Source organism: Phoca vitulina, unplaced genomic scaffold, assembly GCF_004348235.1.
Source record: "Phoca vitulina isolate PV1807 unplaced genomic scaffold, GSC_HSeal_1.0 scaffold3, whole genome shotgun sequence".
Classification (NCBI taxonomy): domain Eukaryota; kingdom Metazoa; phylum Chordata; class Mammalia; order Carnivora; family Phocidae; genus Phoca; species Phoca vitulina.
In genome coordinates, this window is record NW_022589706.1 from 93,094,979 (window position 1) to 93,108,970 (window position 13,992).

The 13,992-nt window shown below is 37.2% G+C and overlaps 1 protein-coding gene across 2 annotated transcripts in view; it reads left to right on the plus strand.

The window, feature by feature from the left end:
• Positions 1–6,835, plus strand: part of SYNPO2 (synaptopodin 2) — a 163,775-nt gene extending 156,940 nt beyond the window's left edge. The window contains exon 5 of one of the 2 annotated variants that reach the window (XM_032401095.1): positions 5,057–6,835. In XM_032401095.1, the coding sequence (XP_032256986.1) occupies positions 5,057–5,596 (540 nt within the window). In that variant the 3' untranslated portion in view covers positions 5,597–6,835. Of the gene's footprint in view, positions 1–5,053 lie in introns of both variants that reach the window. The other variant, XM_032401097.1, reaches the window with a different exon arrangement.
• Positions 6,836–13,992: the final 7,157 nt, after the last annotated feature.

Genomic DNA, 13,992 nt, shown 5'->3' on the forward strand with positions numbered 1-13,992 from the left:
TTTCTTTCTTTCTTTCTTTCTTTCTTTCTTTCTTTCTTTCTTTCTTTTTCTTTCTTTCTTTCTTTTCTTTCTTCTCTTTCTTTCTTTCTTTTCTTTCTTTCTTTCTTTCTTTCTTTCTTTCTTTCTTTCTTCTTTCTTTCTTCTTTCTTTCTTCTTTCTTTCTTTCTTTCTCTTTCTTTCTTCTTTCTTTCTTTCTCTTTCTTTCTTTCTTCTTTCTTTCTTTCTTTCTTCTTTCTTTCTCTCTTTCTTTCTTTCTTGTTACTTACCATCTTTAAGTCTCACTGTCCTTGTCTTTGTCCTTGAAAATAGGGACAATAATAGGCCCTACTTCATGGGCTTGTTTTGAGAATTATATGAAATGCTCTATGTAAGGCAATTAGTAGCCACCACTTGGCACACGGTATGAACTGTCAGTGTTGGCTATTATTAAAGGCAGAGGTAGGAAAATGCCTCCTTTGGGTTTCGCCTTTGGTGGGAACATATAACACCAGGTGATTCGTGAGTTCAGTTCTTTGCAGCCGTTGCTGCAGCCATTATATTGGACTGGCTGAAGATTAGCATGTACTTTCCTGCACTGAACACTTAAAGGACACATGACTCTAAATACACACAGACTGAATGTTCTACATGCAATATGAACTGTGCCATCTGCCAGATGACAAGGCCCCAAGTCAGTTTGAATGATGTCTTTGTTGTTTTGCTTTCAGTGTTTGTGTTTATGTGTATACATCTACTTAAGATCAAGATAGTATATCTGCATTAGCCTTACCTAACAAACTGAGGAAGAAGGATGCAGAAGACTTGAGAGAATGACCACCATAGATGTTATTTCTCCTTAGTTTGAAAATGAGGGATAGCAATAGGACGGTGAAGGTGTCTAAAGAGTGTGGAAGCAACTGGGAATATGTGAAGAAAGGCATATAGAAGTGGAAGTAGGTGTGTTTTATGTTATTAGGATCCCTGGGGTAAAAGCATGGGAGGCAAAAGTTGGTTCAATGTAAGGAGGAAGTTCTCAACAGTTAAAGCCTACGGATTGACCAAGATGCCCTGAAAACAAGTGAACCCCCTTCTCTAGAGCAAGGCCTGAGTGAAGTATAAGGTTTCAACTCTTAAGACTATTTGAATTTCTTGAAATTAATCATTTTTATTTTTAGCCTATATTTCATTTTTAAAAGAAAAATGAGAGAAAGGCCTTAGTGTTCTGAAAATAGTAATGTTACATGACAGGATATTAAAGTGAAAGATACCCCAAGGCCCTCAGATATCAGAGATGCTGTACACTAAAGTCTGATTTCAGATGAAACTACAGACTCTACAAAGAACACAGCAGGGAGCCACTCCCGCTGGAACCCCCCAGTCAGGTGTAGGTTGTTAAAAGGTTATCAGAGGACGGCAAGGAGAGAGGATTTCTTGAGGAAGAATTCTGGATGCCATAGATCACGGGGTTTGGGTTTGGAGTAGGGTCCTACCCCCTCACCTCCACCCCTGTGAGAGAAGAGTTTCAAAGTAGCTTCTTAGAGGGGCACCTGGGTGGCTCAGTTGGTTCAGAGTCCAACTCTCAATATTGGCTCAGGTCATGATCTCAGAGTCGTGAGATCGAGCCCCGTGTCGGGCTGTGTCCTAGGCATGGAGTCTGCTTGAGATTCTCTTTCTCCCTCTGCCCCTCCCCCTGCTTGCACTCTCTCTGTGTCTCAAAAAGAAAAAAAATTTTTTTTTTTAAATAGCTTCTTAGAGTGCTTGATATGAGATGTCTGCATGAGGAAGGACAGGAAGGCAGAGTGGATTGGGGTCTGACACTCTCCCAAAAAATCTGGATGGTGAGACATGGGCTGACAAATTGTTTTGGCAAAGAACCAGGAAATCTGCTGCTGTCATCCCAAAGGCAAATGATGTGTGTTCCCCATGGACCACAGCAGGCCAGGAGAAAAGGAGAGCTGGATGGGGTTGTCTTGAGGCCTCTTCAAATAGACCGTCTCATAGCTTCAGCTTCCTTGTGGGTGCAGAATGAGTCACAAGTTACCCGTGAGAATAGGGATGACTTGGCATGAATTGAGGACTACAAGAAAAATGTCGCCAGTGATAGGAATCTTCAAAGATCCCGTGAAAGTTTCCTTGTCTGGGCCTACCTGGCTCTGAGAGTGAAAAGCCAGAATATGATGTTACCAAATCAAGTAAAAATTCCCCTCTGCTCTTTGTCTCTTCCCCATCCTTGTCCTTTAAGCCCAGGAAGCCCGAAGTCCCAGTTAGCAAGCTGAGGGAAGAGAGGAAAGAAAGTATAAAGAAGCCAACCACAGTGCCTTCCCTGAAGGAAGTGGATCTTCCTGAAACAGGACCCAGGGAGAAGAGACTTAACTCTTGAGACTGGAGTTTGTTACTGCAAGGGATGGAATATTCTATTTTGAAATAAACTAGTTTGGGTAACTTAAAGTGACCACAGGACTATTCCTAAAAGAAAGCAGAGTGCCACAGGACCTACTAAGTTTTCATCTAGTGACAGTGGAAAAACTTCTTACATTAAAAAAATGAAAGGGTGGCAGGAGACAAAAAGAAAAAAGCAATTTGATGACACATCGTACGTAATGCTAATTTAACGTACTGGTTACAGTTAAGTGCTCACATATCAAAAATTTAAATTCTTTAGATACTAATACAACCCATGGTGGAAACAAGAACCAAGGATCTAACCCATAATATGCTAGGATTCTACCATCAGACATTCAAACTCCAAAATAGAGGAAACACCTCTGTTATTTTCAGATCCCTTTGGTCATTTCTGGCTCAGGGTATATCATGTGGCTTCCTTTAGCCAGCCAAGCAGAGAACAGCCTGAGCCTTGGGACAGAGACTGACAGAAGGAAATAGCACCGAAGAACAAGATGTGAAAATTGCTTTGGGGAAATACGTTAAAATTAGGGGTTTGGGTGCAGGCAGGGACCAGAAGCCTGTAATATTTTGGGCACAAACAGAAACAACGTACCTAAAGAACTATTTATTTATATCACATTTGCATCTCTCATCTCTGACAGTTTGTAAGTTTATGTACTATTGTTAGCACTTAAAGGAATATGAGGGCATGTTTGGCAGTCTGAGGAATCCGTAGGAGAGTAGTAGTCATTTTGTTCATTGAGGTAATTGCTCTCTCTTCCTTCACAGCCAGTACTGCTACTATATTTGGCCTATTTGTTATTCTACAGGAGAATTTTTTTAACTTTGATGCTATTTAAAATTTTTCCTCAAAAAATTTTTTTTCCTCAGAGAGCCTTACTCTTTCAATATCATACTTCATAATTCTACTTTTTACTCACATATTCAACTGATTAACATTTATGCCTTAGCTAGTCTAGCTAGTCTATCTAGTTGATAGACTTTATCATATTGAATGTTAATATTTCTCACAGTTTAGAAAATTCCCTATTGATCCTGTCAAGATAGGTAAAGAGTCTCTAAAGTGTCCTTCCATGATTGACTAACCTGCCCCTGCAAAGCTAACAACAGTACTGTGTTACATGTTTCTTGAGGGCAAGGACTTCATTTAAATCATCTTTGTATTTCCAGACTCTGATGAGTGTGCCTGGGAAGTATTAGGTGTTCAATAAAATTTTTGTTAAATGAGTGAAACCAATGCATAAATAATGTGAAATGGAAATCAAGTCCAAAATGGTAACTAAAATTAGGCTTTTCTCCCCTCCCTGATTATATAGTCCAGAGAACTTATTATTAGATCTAGATTAGGATAAAGAGATTGATGAAAACAACATTTGTTAGGACTCAACCATTATTACTGATATTTTAATGATAAAAAAGAGAGAGGCAAGATTCAGTATATTGACCCCCTAATTCTTGATATGCAAGCCAAGAATGGACCACCTACCTTCTTTTTGTGTCTAACGGAAAACCAAAAACAAACCATTTGAATCTAAGATAGTTTGTCAAATCCAGGTGTTGGTATTCACTTTAAATTTAAGGCCTTGGTTAAGAAAGAAAAGCTGTTGGAACCATTTATGAAATTTGGGTGCATTTTTAAGCACGGCCATGCTTTTTGTTCCAGAAACACACAATGTTATAATACTGTTAAAGTTGACTCATTTCCCTAGGTGTAAATTTGCTACTTTTTGCCAGAAGTTTGTCTAAGAGAGGTTCATGCAGATAGGAATGTGTGAGGACGTAATGTAGATAACTAGTCTTCAGGGTTCCTGGAAATAGAGAAGGGGCAAGAGGAGAGAGAATACAAGAGCTTTCAGTAAATTATATTTCTGCATACTGACAAACCAAACATTTCACATACACAGGGGAATGTTGCAGGGACACAAAATCTCAAAAAAGTAAGGAATGTAATACACACTAAAAAAAAAAGCAAATCTCAGATGAAACAAGGGGCAGGAGTGTTTGTCTGAGACATGGGTAATATCCCATGCTTAGGAAATGAAGATCCACATGGTCTTCAGCGATGTAAAATAGATTTTGAGAAGAATAAGTCCATCCACTCCTTCAGATCAGCAACATTAAATACATCTAACTAGCTCTTGGATTTTTTTTTTTTAAATTATTTATTTATTTATTTATTTTTTGCTATATTCAGTGGCCCAAAATAAGATAACAGATTGGAAGTCACTTGGGAAAAGTAAAAAGCCCAGTAGCTCATGGTCTGTTTCTGGGGTAGTCAATATGTTTTGTTTATTTTGTACCGGGAAAACAGGACCCGAATGAGCGTGGGCTGTGCATATAGATATGAATATGTGGAGGGCAGATAAGTAAGGGCAGCTCCCAGTGATAAGAGTCACAGCAGTGGTGGTTGTGCCCAAGAGAGATGGTAGTGATTGGGGCTATGGGTTCAGAGATGGAGAGCAATAAGAAAGTCCTAAGTGAGGACCAAGTCCCAGGCCAGAGCTAATAATACACCAGGCAGAGGCAGCCTGTCTTGGCTTTAGGACTAAGTATTTTGGGGGTTTGATTTTTACAGTGCTCAGTAATGTTGCCAAGATCACTCTGGAATAACAGTCAATCAGCACAAACCAAAATGAATGAGATATACTAACATTTTCATTGTTTCTAGCAGATTGGACACTCCCTTTCTCTTCCTGGAAGACCAGTCCCACCCACCATCTCCACAACATCTCCTTGGGTATTCCAGCCTGCTTATAACTACTCTAGCAAACCAACTGATGAACTAGAGAAGGCAAACAAGAGACTAACTCCTTGGGAAACAGCAGCGAAGTCTCCTCTTGGTCTAGTGGATGATGCCTTTAAACACAGAAACATCCAGGAATCCATTGTGGCAAATGTGGTCTCAGCAGCTAGGAGGAAGGTGCTTCCAGGGCACTCAGAGGATTGGAACGAGGGACTGTCCTATGTTCCTCAAGCCCAGAAGGTGAATGTGAGCGCATTTGCAAGGCAAGAGTATAATGTTGCATCTTTACCTAATAATAATATGTCCACCAACTCCCAATATGGTTCACCGTTGCCATATGCATATTATAGGCAGCCTTCCAGAAATGATTCTGAAATAATGTCCATGGAAACTAGGTCTGATTACTGTCTTTCAATAGCTGATTGCAACTACAACCCACACCCAAGGGGATGGAGGCGCCAAACATGAATGTTAGAAAAACTGATCTTGTGCCATCTACAATAGTAATTTTAAAATATTCCTTTGTAGGGTGTTTCACTTTTCTGGTAGATTTTGATTCACTTTTGGTCTTGGCTTGTTCTCAGAAGTCATTTATTTGAGTTTGTGTGTGTGTATACATATGCATACGTGAGTGATCTCTTCCTTGTCTGCTCATGATAGAGAATTTCTTTGAGGAAAAAATTCACTTTCTGCATTGATGTGCTGACACTTATATCTAATTCATAATCTTAATTCAATTAATTCCATTAATATGAGGTAGTCTAGGCAACTAAACGCTGCTCATTTAAAGTGAAATTAAGTATTTTCTTCTAAGTGTCTTAGTCTAGGAAGGAATTAACGAAATATGATGCACTAATTGTCATTAGCAGTAACAGCAAGGAACATAACGTGGGAGAAATTTTCAATGAGAGCATGCCATTGAATGATAATTATATAAAAAAAGATTTCCTTGATGTTGTTTTAAACATTTCTCTGAAACATCAAAAGTCCAGTGAAATTCAGTTTTTTAGAATTGAAATATAAGTGTTCTCAGAAAGAAAGAAATATTTGACAGAAAGATAATTATACAATTCAGAAGGACTTTTGAGGCAAATTGTGTAATGTATGGGTAATAGAAAGATTTAGGTATAGAATTTATTTTTAATCTATTTAAAGCCAGCAGCCTGAGACAGGAATAGATTCTGGGCTCAGGTATCCTCATTTGTCAAATGAGAAGATCAGATTATTTAATCTCTTATATCCTTAACAGCTCTGATATTCTGAGATTCTCTCATTGGTAGAATGGCCTTTGGTGCATTATTCATTTTTGTTGCTCATCATATAAATGCAGGATTAATTTAGGAGGGGGTTAGGTCATCAGTATAATTAAAGGTCCAAAAGGAATTGTTGGGAGACAGGTTTTGTGCTATGTGTTCTGTGGAGGGAGGGTTGATGTGAAGAAAAATAAAATTGTTAATGGATTTAAGGAAGTGGTAGATGGATGTGTCTGTTATTATGCAATTGTAGGTCATGACCATTTATTTAGTTACAGAAAACAAAGCCATCATTAGGATGTTCAAAGGAAGCTGAACAGCTGCTTGGTCAATTTCATGACCCATGCCTTGTTAGCACGACCATGAGACAATCAGACACCTGCTTTTTACTGCCATACCCACAAAGTATTCAGTACAAGGAAATTCAAAATATTTAACATCATAAACAAGAATTGAGAGCATTTTAAAATAAAAAAATATTTTGAGTATTAAAATTTTTCTTAGATTTTTTAATGTGATTATTTGGCTTTGTTTTACTCTTTAAGTCTTGAATTTATCATTATAATGGTGTCTTTCACAGAATAAAACTTAAAAAAGAAAAAAAGAAACTCCAGGGTCTAAGTGATCCCTTATCTTGGAAGTAGAAGATTAAAAATCTGAAGAAATTATATGTTCTTTTATTGATGGACCCAACCAGATACTAATTTGTTTAGTTATAAAGAAAAGATAAATACTTCTAAAGTTATATTGTTAAATTCCCTTAAATTTTTGTACTGTTAATTCTCTCAAATTATAAAATATAATTATTGACTCCAAAGACTTTCTATGGAATCTTAAAAAATAATGCCTGGTATATTGATCAGTATGTCAGCAAATTCTCAGGAATCCCCTACAAAAAGTCTTATTTGCTTCAAATTTTATTATATTGGCTGAATCACTCTAGATGTCAGTGTCTTAAGATAAGGGTCCCTTAGCAGAAAAGACTGCCTGGCAGGATCAGATCCTATTTGATTGCTTTCTTTTATAAATGCTAGAAGTGTTTTCCATTATTCCTAGGATTTAATATACTCCAACTCCAGAAATTGGTATATATTAGATTATTCACTAAAATTCTCACTGGACTCAAAATAAGAAAAGCAGACATTGTAAACTTAAATATTATTATAATAAAATAGCCATCTCCCTCTTTGAATGTACTAGATCAAAATTATCATTTGTGTGACATTATCTGAATTTATTCTAGACATCAAGAGAAAGACAATACATGGCAGGAAAGTTGTACATTTTTCACTCACAAAGAAATGAACATCTCATAGTTTTATTAGAAATTGATGTTTCAAGAAGTCATTTGTAGATATAATTCTGAAAAGCAGAAGTGCCAATGTCAAATCATTACAAAACGTATTGTAGATATTGAATCTCCAGTTTATTTAAAAATGAGTAAAGTTAGATTGCTTATATTCAAGCTAATGTTTGAGACAGGAGACCTGCCACACTGAGATCTGATTCTTATGGGTAAGAATACCTTATATCTGTAAGATCAAAACAGCATTTTTAGAAGAGCCATTGCTTGTAAATATATGCCACATTTGTGAAGATATTTTTCTACTAGTAGTAATCACATAGGTAGACAGAGTTCCTGTTTTACCATGGATTAAAAAGCATGCCCTAAAATGTTACAGTATGCCAGTCATAGGGACACTAATTTGTCACCTTTCTGCCAAATTGAGTTTAAATATCACATCATTGCATGTGTGTGAAGTGTCCGCTATTAAAATGACTTAGATTTTGTCTAGTATTTTGAGTTTTATAAATGCACGGGTTCTAGTCCATTTATTTCTGAATATGTTTCTTTTATGTTTTGGCACCATCACTCACATTGAAAAGGGCCACCCTATTAGGGCTCAAGCATATATATGTATTAATGAATTGAAACTTTGGATAAAAGATTGTATCAGATAGGCTCAATTATTATATTTAGAGAGGAATTGTAGAAATGTTTAAAGAGAAAGTAGATTTTCACATTTGATTTCTGTTCAAAGTAGAAGTATCTACATTGTTCACAATTTTCTATTAAAAATGACTATGTTCTCCTGCTAGACTGACATTTCTGACTGTTTATCCCAAAAGACTGTATTTGAAAGATGCATACTGAAAATCAAAATTGTATTAGTAATAAAAAGTAACTTGAAAATCAACTTAAAGAGTGTTTTCATTTTTCCTTATATTATTTTGAATTAGTTTTCACCCCAAAGAACTGGGATTTGAGATACTCCAAATCCAGAAGTTGATATATATTATATACATTATATTCTTAATTATATTATATACATTACATTGTTAATCTTATCTACTGCATATTTTTGAATTTTAGTTTCTGTAATATTAGCTTCCAGAACATCAAAAGAATTTCATGCTGATTGGCACCATTTTAACTGTAACACTTAAAAACTTTAGAAAAAACTAAAAATAGGATCAATTTGACATATAAGTTAAGTCGTTTGGGGTCCAAACATAAATTAGTATTATTCTTTATTAACTCTTTCCTTCACAGTATATTGAAAAGAAATATATAAGAATATGTACACACACACACACACACACACACACACACATATATGAATAGCCAATGGTAATATGACTTGATAACATGTTGGTTGTATTTCTGAAGCTGCTGGGGACTCACTCAGAGAATCTATCATGTTTGTCATTCCAAAAATGACTTTGGCTCTTCCTACATGGTATTAAAACTATCAGCGGGAACGCGAGCTCCCTGTCCTCAAAAATGAGGACTCTTTTAAAGATTAAAATGACCTAAGAGTAGTAACACTATACTGTCTTAAGATGCTAATGCCATAGTGAATACCCTTTCTCTGAAGAATTCCTAGTGCTTAGTAGACTATAAATTTTAAAAATATACTTAGAAGTAGGTAATGTCATTTCCACATGGAGCTGACAGACAGCCTGAGGCAAGGGGAGTTCAATTCCCTGGGTCCTCATTGGGAAGAACACAACAGAGCTGCTTCAAAACTAGCCAGTTTCCCCGGGTCTACATACTACCAAAAGTATTTAGTACAAACTACTCCCTTTTCCTCAGAGCTTCTGGAAAACAGCACAATTTATGACTTCTCAAATTTAATAGGACAGTATTTTCCATGAAGGGACATTTCATTATTTATAGCCTTATAAAATGTGACAGTTTATATTTCTAGGAAGGATCTGGCAATCTCTCTATAAAAATTAAGTAATTATAAAAAAGGCATTTAAAGAGGAAATGCCTCCAATGAATCTTGCTATGGTATTTTTTTTATCTCTAAAGTTGTAGTGAAGATTTGCTATATTGTAACTTCTTTCTCTGTGACTTTTCTGTCACCAGTCTTCATGAATTTTCTCTACTCCCATCTTCCCCGAGAGGAAAAAGCTTCATTCACCTCTTCAAAGATTTTAAGATTTATATTTCTTTTTCTTATGTCAAGTTTTTATTTAAATTCTAGTTAGTGAATATATATGGTAAAATTCCTTTCATGTGTAGAATTTAGTGATTCATCACTTACGTATAACATCCAGTGCTCATCACATCACGATTTATATTTCTTACTTGAGAGTCTGAAAAAGCCTTATAAAGCATGACTGCCTTACCATGATGATTTGAATATGTGTGAGGTTTGCCCTAAATTACCAAATAAATTATAATGGAGTATGTTGTAAGGACCAAGGGCAGGCCATCCCCATGATGAGCCACTTTGGCATGAAGATTATTTTGAGTTAAAAGCAAACAAAACCCAGCAGATTCAGGAAAAGCTCTTTACCTCCTCCTCAACTGCCCAAAAAGAATTTAGGTAAAGAACCCACTCCAGGAAGAGATTGATCACCACAGTTAACTACATTATAATATGAATGGGTGGGTAAACAAGGAGGAATTTAGCAAAATCTGTTTATTAAAACTCCTATGTCCCATTGTTTCTGTGTGGCCCAGTGAACATTTATTTACCAAACATTTACTCTTTTTCATCTTCCTGTGAATATCATTCCTTCCTTTTGAAGTCCCAAACCCCTACCCCCATCTCCTAAGGTCGGAATGACAAAATACTTCATTTTACCTGTCTCTGGAATTTCATGCCTGTGTGAATTTCTCTCATGTATGAAATTAAATTTGATTTTCTCCTGCTAATAAGTCTCATGTCATTTTGATTCTTAGTCCAACTAGAAGGACTTTGAGGGCAGAGAAAATTTCTTCCTCCCTGACAATGTAGACAAAGGCAAAATCTTATCTAAGCTCAAAGTGCCTTTGAAGAACCCTGTCTACATTACTATGAACATTTAGAGGTAGAGATAGGATTCTCCTTAGCCTTTCTTCAACACTGCCTTTTCTAGAAAAATTTATTTATTTATACAATTGAGCTATAGGTGTATTCTTCAGGGATATTTCCTCAACAAGGTATAGTGCATGTGTTGGAAAGTAAAAAGCCATCCTTAAACTAAGGAAGGGACACTGTACTGCCCCTATTCCCACTTCTATGAAGCAACCATTTTCAAAGCAGTGTAAAAAACCAAACCGGGGTGCCTGGGTGGCTCAGATGGTTAAGCTTCTGCCTTTGGTTCAGGTCATGATCCCAAGGTCCTGACATTGAGCCCTGCGTTGGATTCCCTGCTTAGCGCAGAGCCTGCTTCTCCCTCTCCCTCTGCCATTCCTTCCACTTGTGCTCTCTGGCTCTATCTCTCTGTCAAATAAATAAATAAAATCTAAAAAAAAAAAAAAGAAAAGAAAAGAAAGAAAGAAAAAGAAAACCAAACCAGAAGTCAGCAGAAGCTTTGCAGCTCCTGGGGTTAATCCCTGACCTATCAGGACTAACCTCTTTCAAGAGATTGGCTTGGTTATTTTTCCTGTTGATCTGCATGATATTCATACCACAGCTTTCTGCCAGACTAGTACATAGGACAGGGAAGAATAATATTTTAAAAATAAATAAATAAGGGGAGAGGGTTGCATATTTTCCCATAACTTGGTATTATTTGGGCCCTTATGCCATTTAAATGTCTCTTTGTCCTTGAATTCAGATGATCTCTCTCTGGTTTCTATCTACAATAACTACAGCTCTGATCATTAGCAATACAAAATGCCTATAATTTATTGAAGTTGATAATTACTAGCGGGCTGAGAAAAGGAAAAAGAACCCTGATTTTGTGATAAAACAGCCAAACTTCAATGTTCAGCTAAGCCAAGCCCCATGTCCAGCATGAATTTGAAAAAGAAAATAACCAAAAAAGAGGGCAGAGGTTTCATGTCTCATAGTGTTCTCCAGTGGCGGTGTCTGAAAATCATTTCTCGTGGAGACTCAACTGGTTCTTCCACAATATGCTTGAATAAGCAAAGTATCTGGGTTTCTCATTTGTATAAAAGGGAAGACATTGAGAAAGAGATAAGAATTTACTGTTCTAGGTCTAAAATGCTATCATGTAGAAAAAAATCAGAGGTAGGAATAAATTCTAAATATATTTTACTTGAGGAACTTTCAAAAGAATTTGTTACACATTTTTATTTCACCATTACCCTGCTATAAAATTCTTCTTAAAACAAAGCACATTAAAAGAGGTCCATTCCAAGATCAAAAAAAAAGGGGGGTATGTGTGTGAATTTTAGCCATAAGTGTGAAACAAATATCTTTACTACCATGAAGACATTGACATTTATGGCACAGATATTTCCATTAAACATGTGCAATGCATTCATTTTAAGAAATCTCCCTTTAGGGGGCACCTCAGTGGCTCACTCTGTTAAGCATCATCTGACTCTGGCTCAGGTCATGGCCTTGGGGTCCTGGGATCAAGCCTGGTGACTATCAGGCTCCCCACTCAGTGGGGAGTCTGCTTGTCCTTCTCCCTCTTCCTCTGCCCCTCCCCCTGCTCATGCTCTCTCCCTCCCTCTCTCTCTCTCTCTCTCAAATAAATAAATAAAATCTTAAAAGAAAGAGAGAGAGAGAAATCTCCCTTTAGGGGAGATCACCCATTTTCCCTTAGTTATTATTATTTAAAGTTAACAATAACAACATTGGGGCTTTCATGAAGACATCAGAATTAAAGTCAGCAGGTAATGCTTGTTCTGATTTTTAATTTCTCTGACAAGGGAAAACATTAAATTTTATCAGCGTGAGCAGCCAGTAGGTTTAATTAACATTAAATGACATTTCTGTTCCTGCCTTGGACTTTTTTTCTTGGCACCATGAGTATATCTAGAATTGGATTTAAAGTGGCAGCAAACTCAAATCCTCTCCCCAAGTGGAGAGCTAATGTAAATAGGCTCAACACAGTCTATGGCTATAGACTCTTTGCAGTTTAAGAATAAAGTCCTAGAATGGAGACTGGTATGTCCCAATCGGTAGACCCTTAGTAATTCTTCTAGAATGTATTACTTTTGACGGGCATATAAAGCCCTTCTATTGGCAGCTCCAGAAACTACTGTTAAGGGGAGATGGATTCATTCATTTATCAAACAATCAGCAATCCTTTTTCCTTTATCACTGTGCCATACCCAATGTTTGATGTGGGATATATTAGTGAATAAAACGTGGCCTCTGTTGCCAAGGAGCTGATAGTTCTAAGAGGGTGGATAGTATAAGGAGACAAGAACAATGATAAGATTATACAGAGTATTATGAGAAGAGCAAAAATAATTCAACCTTAAGTGTGGGCGGGTCCTCACAGAAGGCTTTCTGGAAGAATTTATGGCAGAGTTGAATCTTAAGACTGAGTAGGAGTAACTGGTAGAGGTGAGTACAACCAAGAGCGAGGCCATTCCAGACACCGGGGTGTACTCCAGGCAGTTCTGTGTTATCCCTGGATAATAAGGTGAGAATCAGAAAGCAGTGGGTTTTATCCTACCAGGAAGGTTAAACTTTTTTTTTGGTAAAAGGCCACTTAGTAAATACTTTGGGCTTACAGAACCATATGACTTCAACTCAACTCTGCAAAAGCAGCTGTGGCTAATATGAAATGAATGAGGGTGGCTTAATAAAACGTTATTTATGGACATTGTCATTGGACGTTCCTATAATTTTCACAAGTCATGAAATAGTCTTCAAAATTTTTTTTCAAGTAGTTAAAAATGGAAAAACTATTTGTAATTCACTGTACAAAAATTGGTGTCAAGCCAAATTTACCCCTTGGCTGTAGTTTGCTGATTCCTGCCGTAGGGCAACAATGGGGCACTATTAAAGGATTTTAAACAAGGAATTGGCATGATCCAGCCTTCTTGGTAGGAAGTTTATTCTGGCAGCACTGGGGAAGATAGAGTTGAGAGGGCAGGACAAGGGGAAGGGAGGACACAGAGCTGTCTAATCTTCCCGTGTGAAAAGGCAGGCATGGTTCGCCTGCTAGAACACTCTGTAATAAATCATCAACCTTAAACTACTCCAAAGTGTCCCTTCCCTTCCTTATTACTACTTGCCCCTGTCTTTGTCACTGTGCCTCCTCCTCGCATCCCCATCCCAAGCACACACTGTGGCTGCCAGCTGGCCTCCTCCTTCAAATTCTCCCAACAGAACAGACAAGAGGGAACTGTGTCGAAAAAGTCACTCCCAGAGGCACCTGGGTGGCTCCGTCATTAAGCGTCTG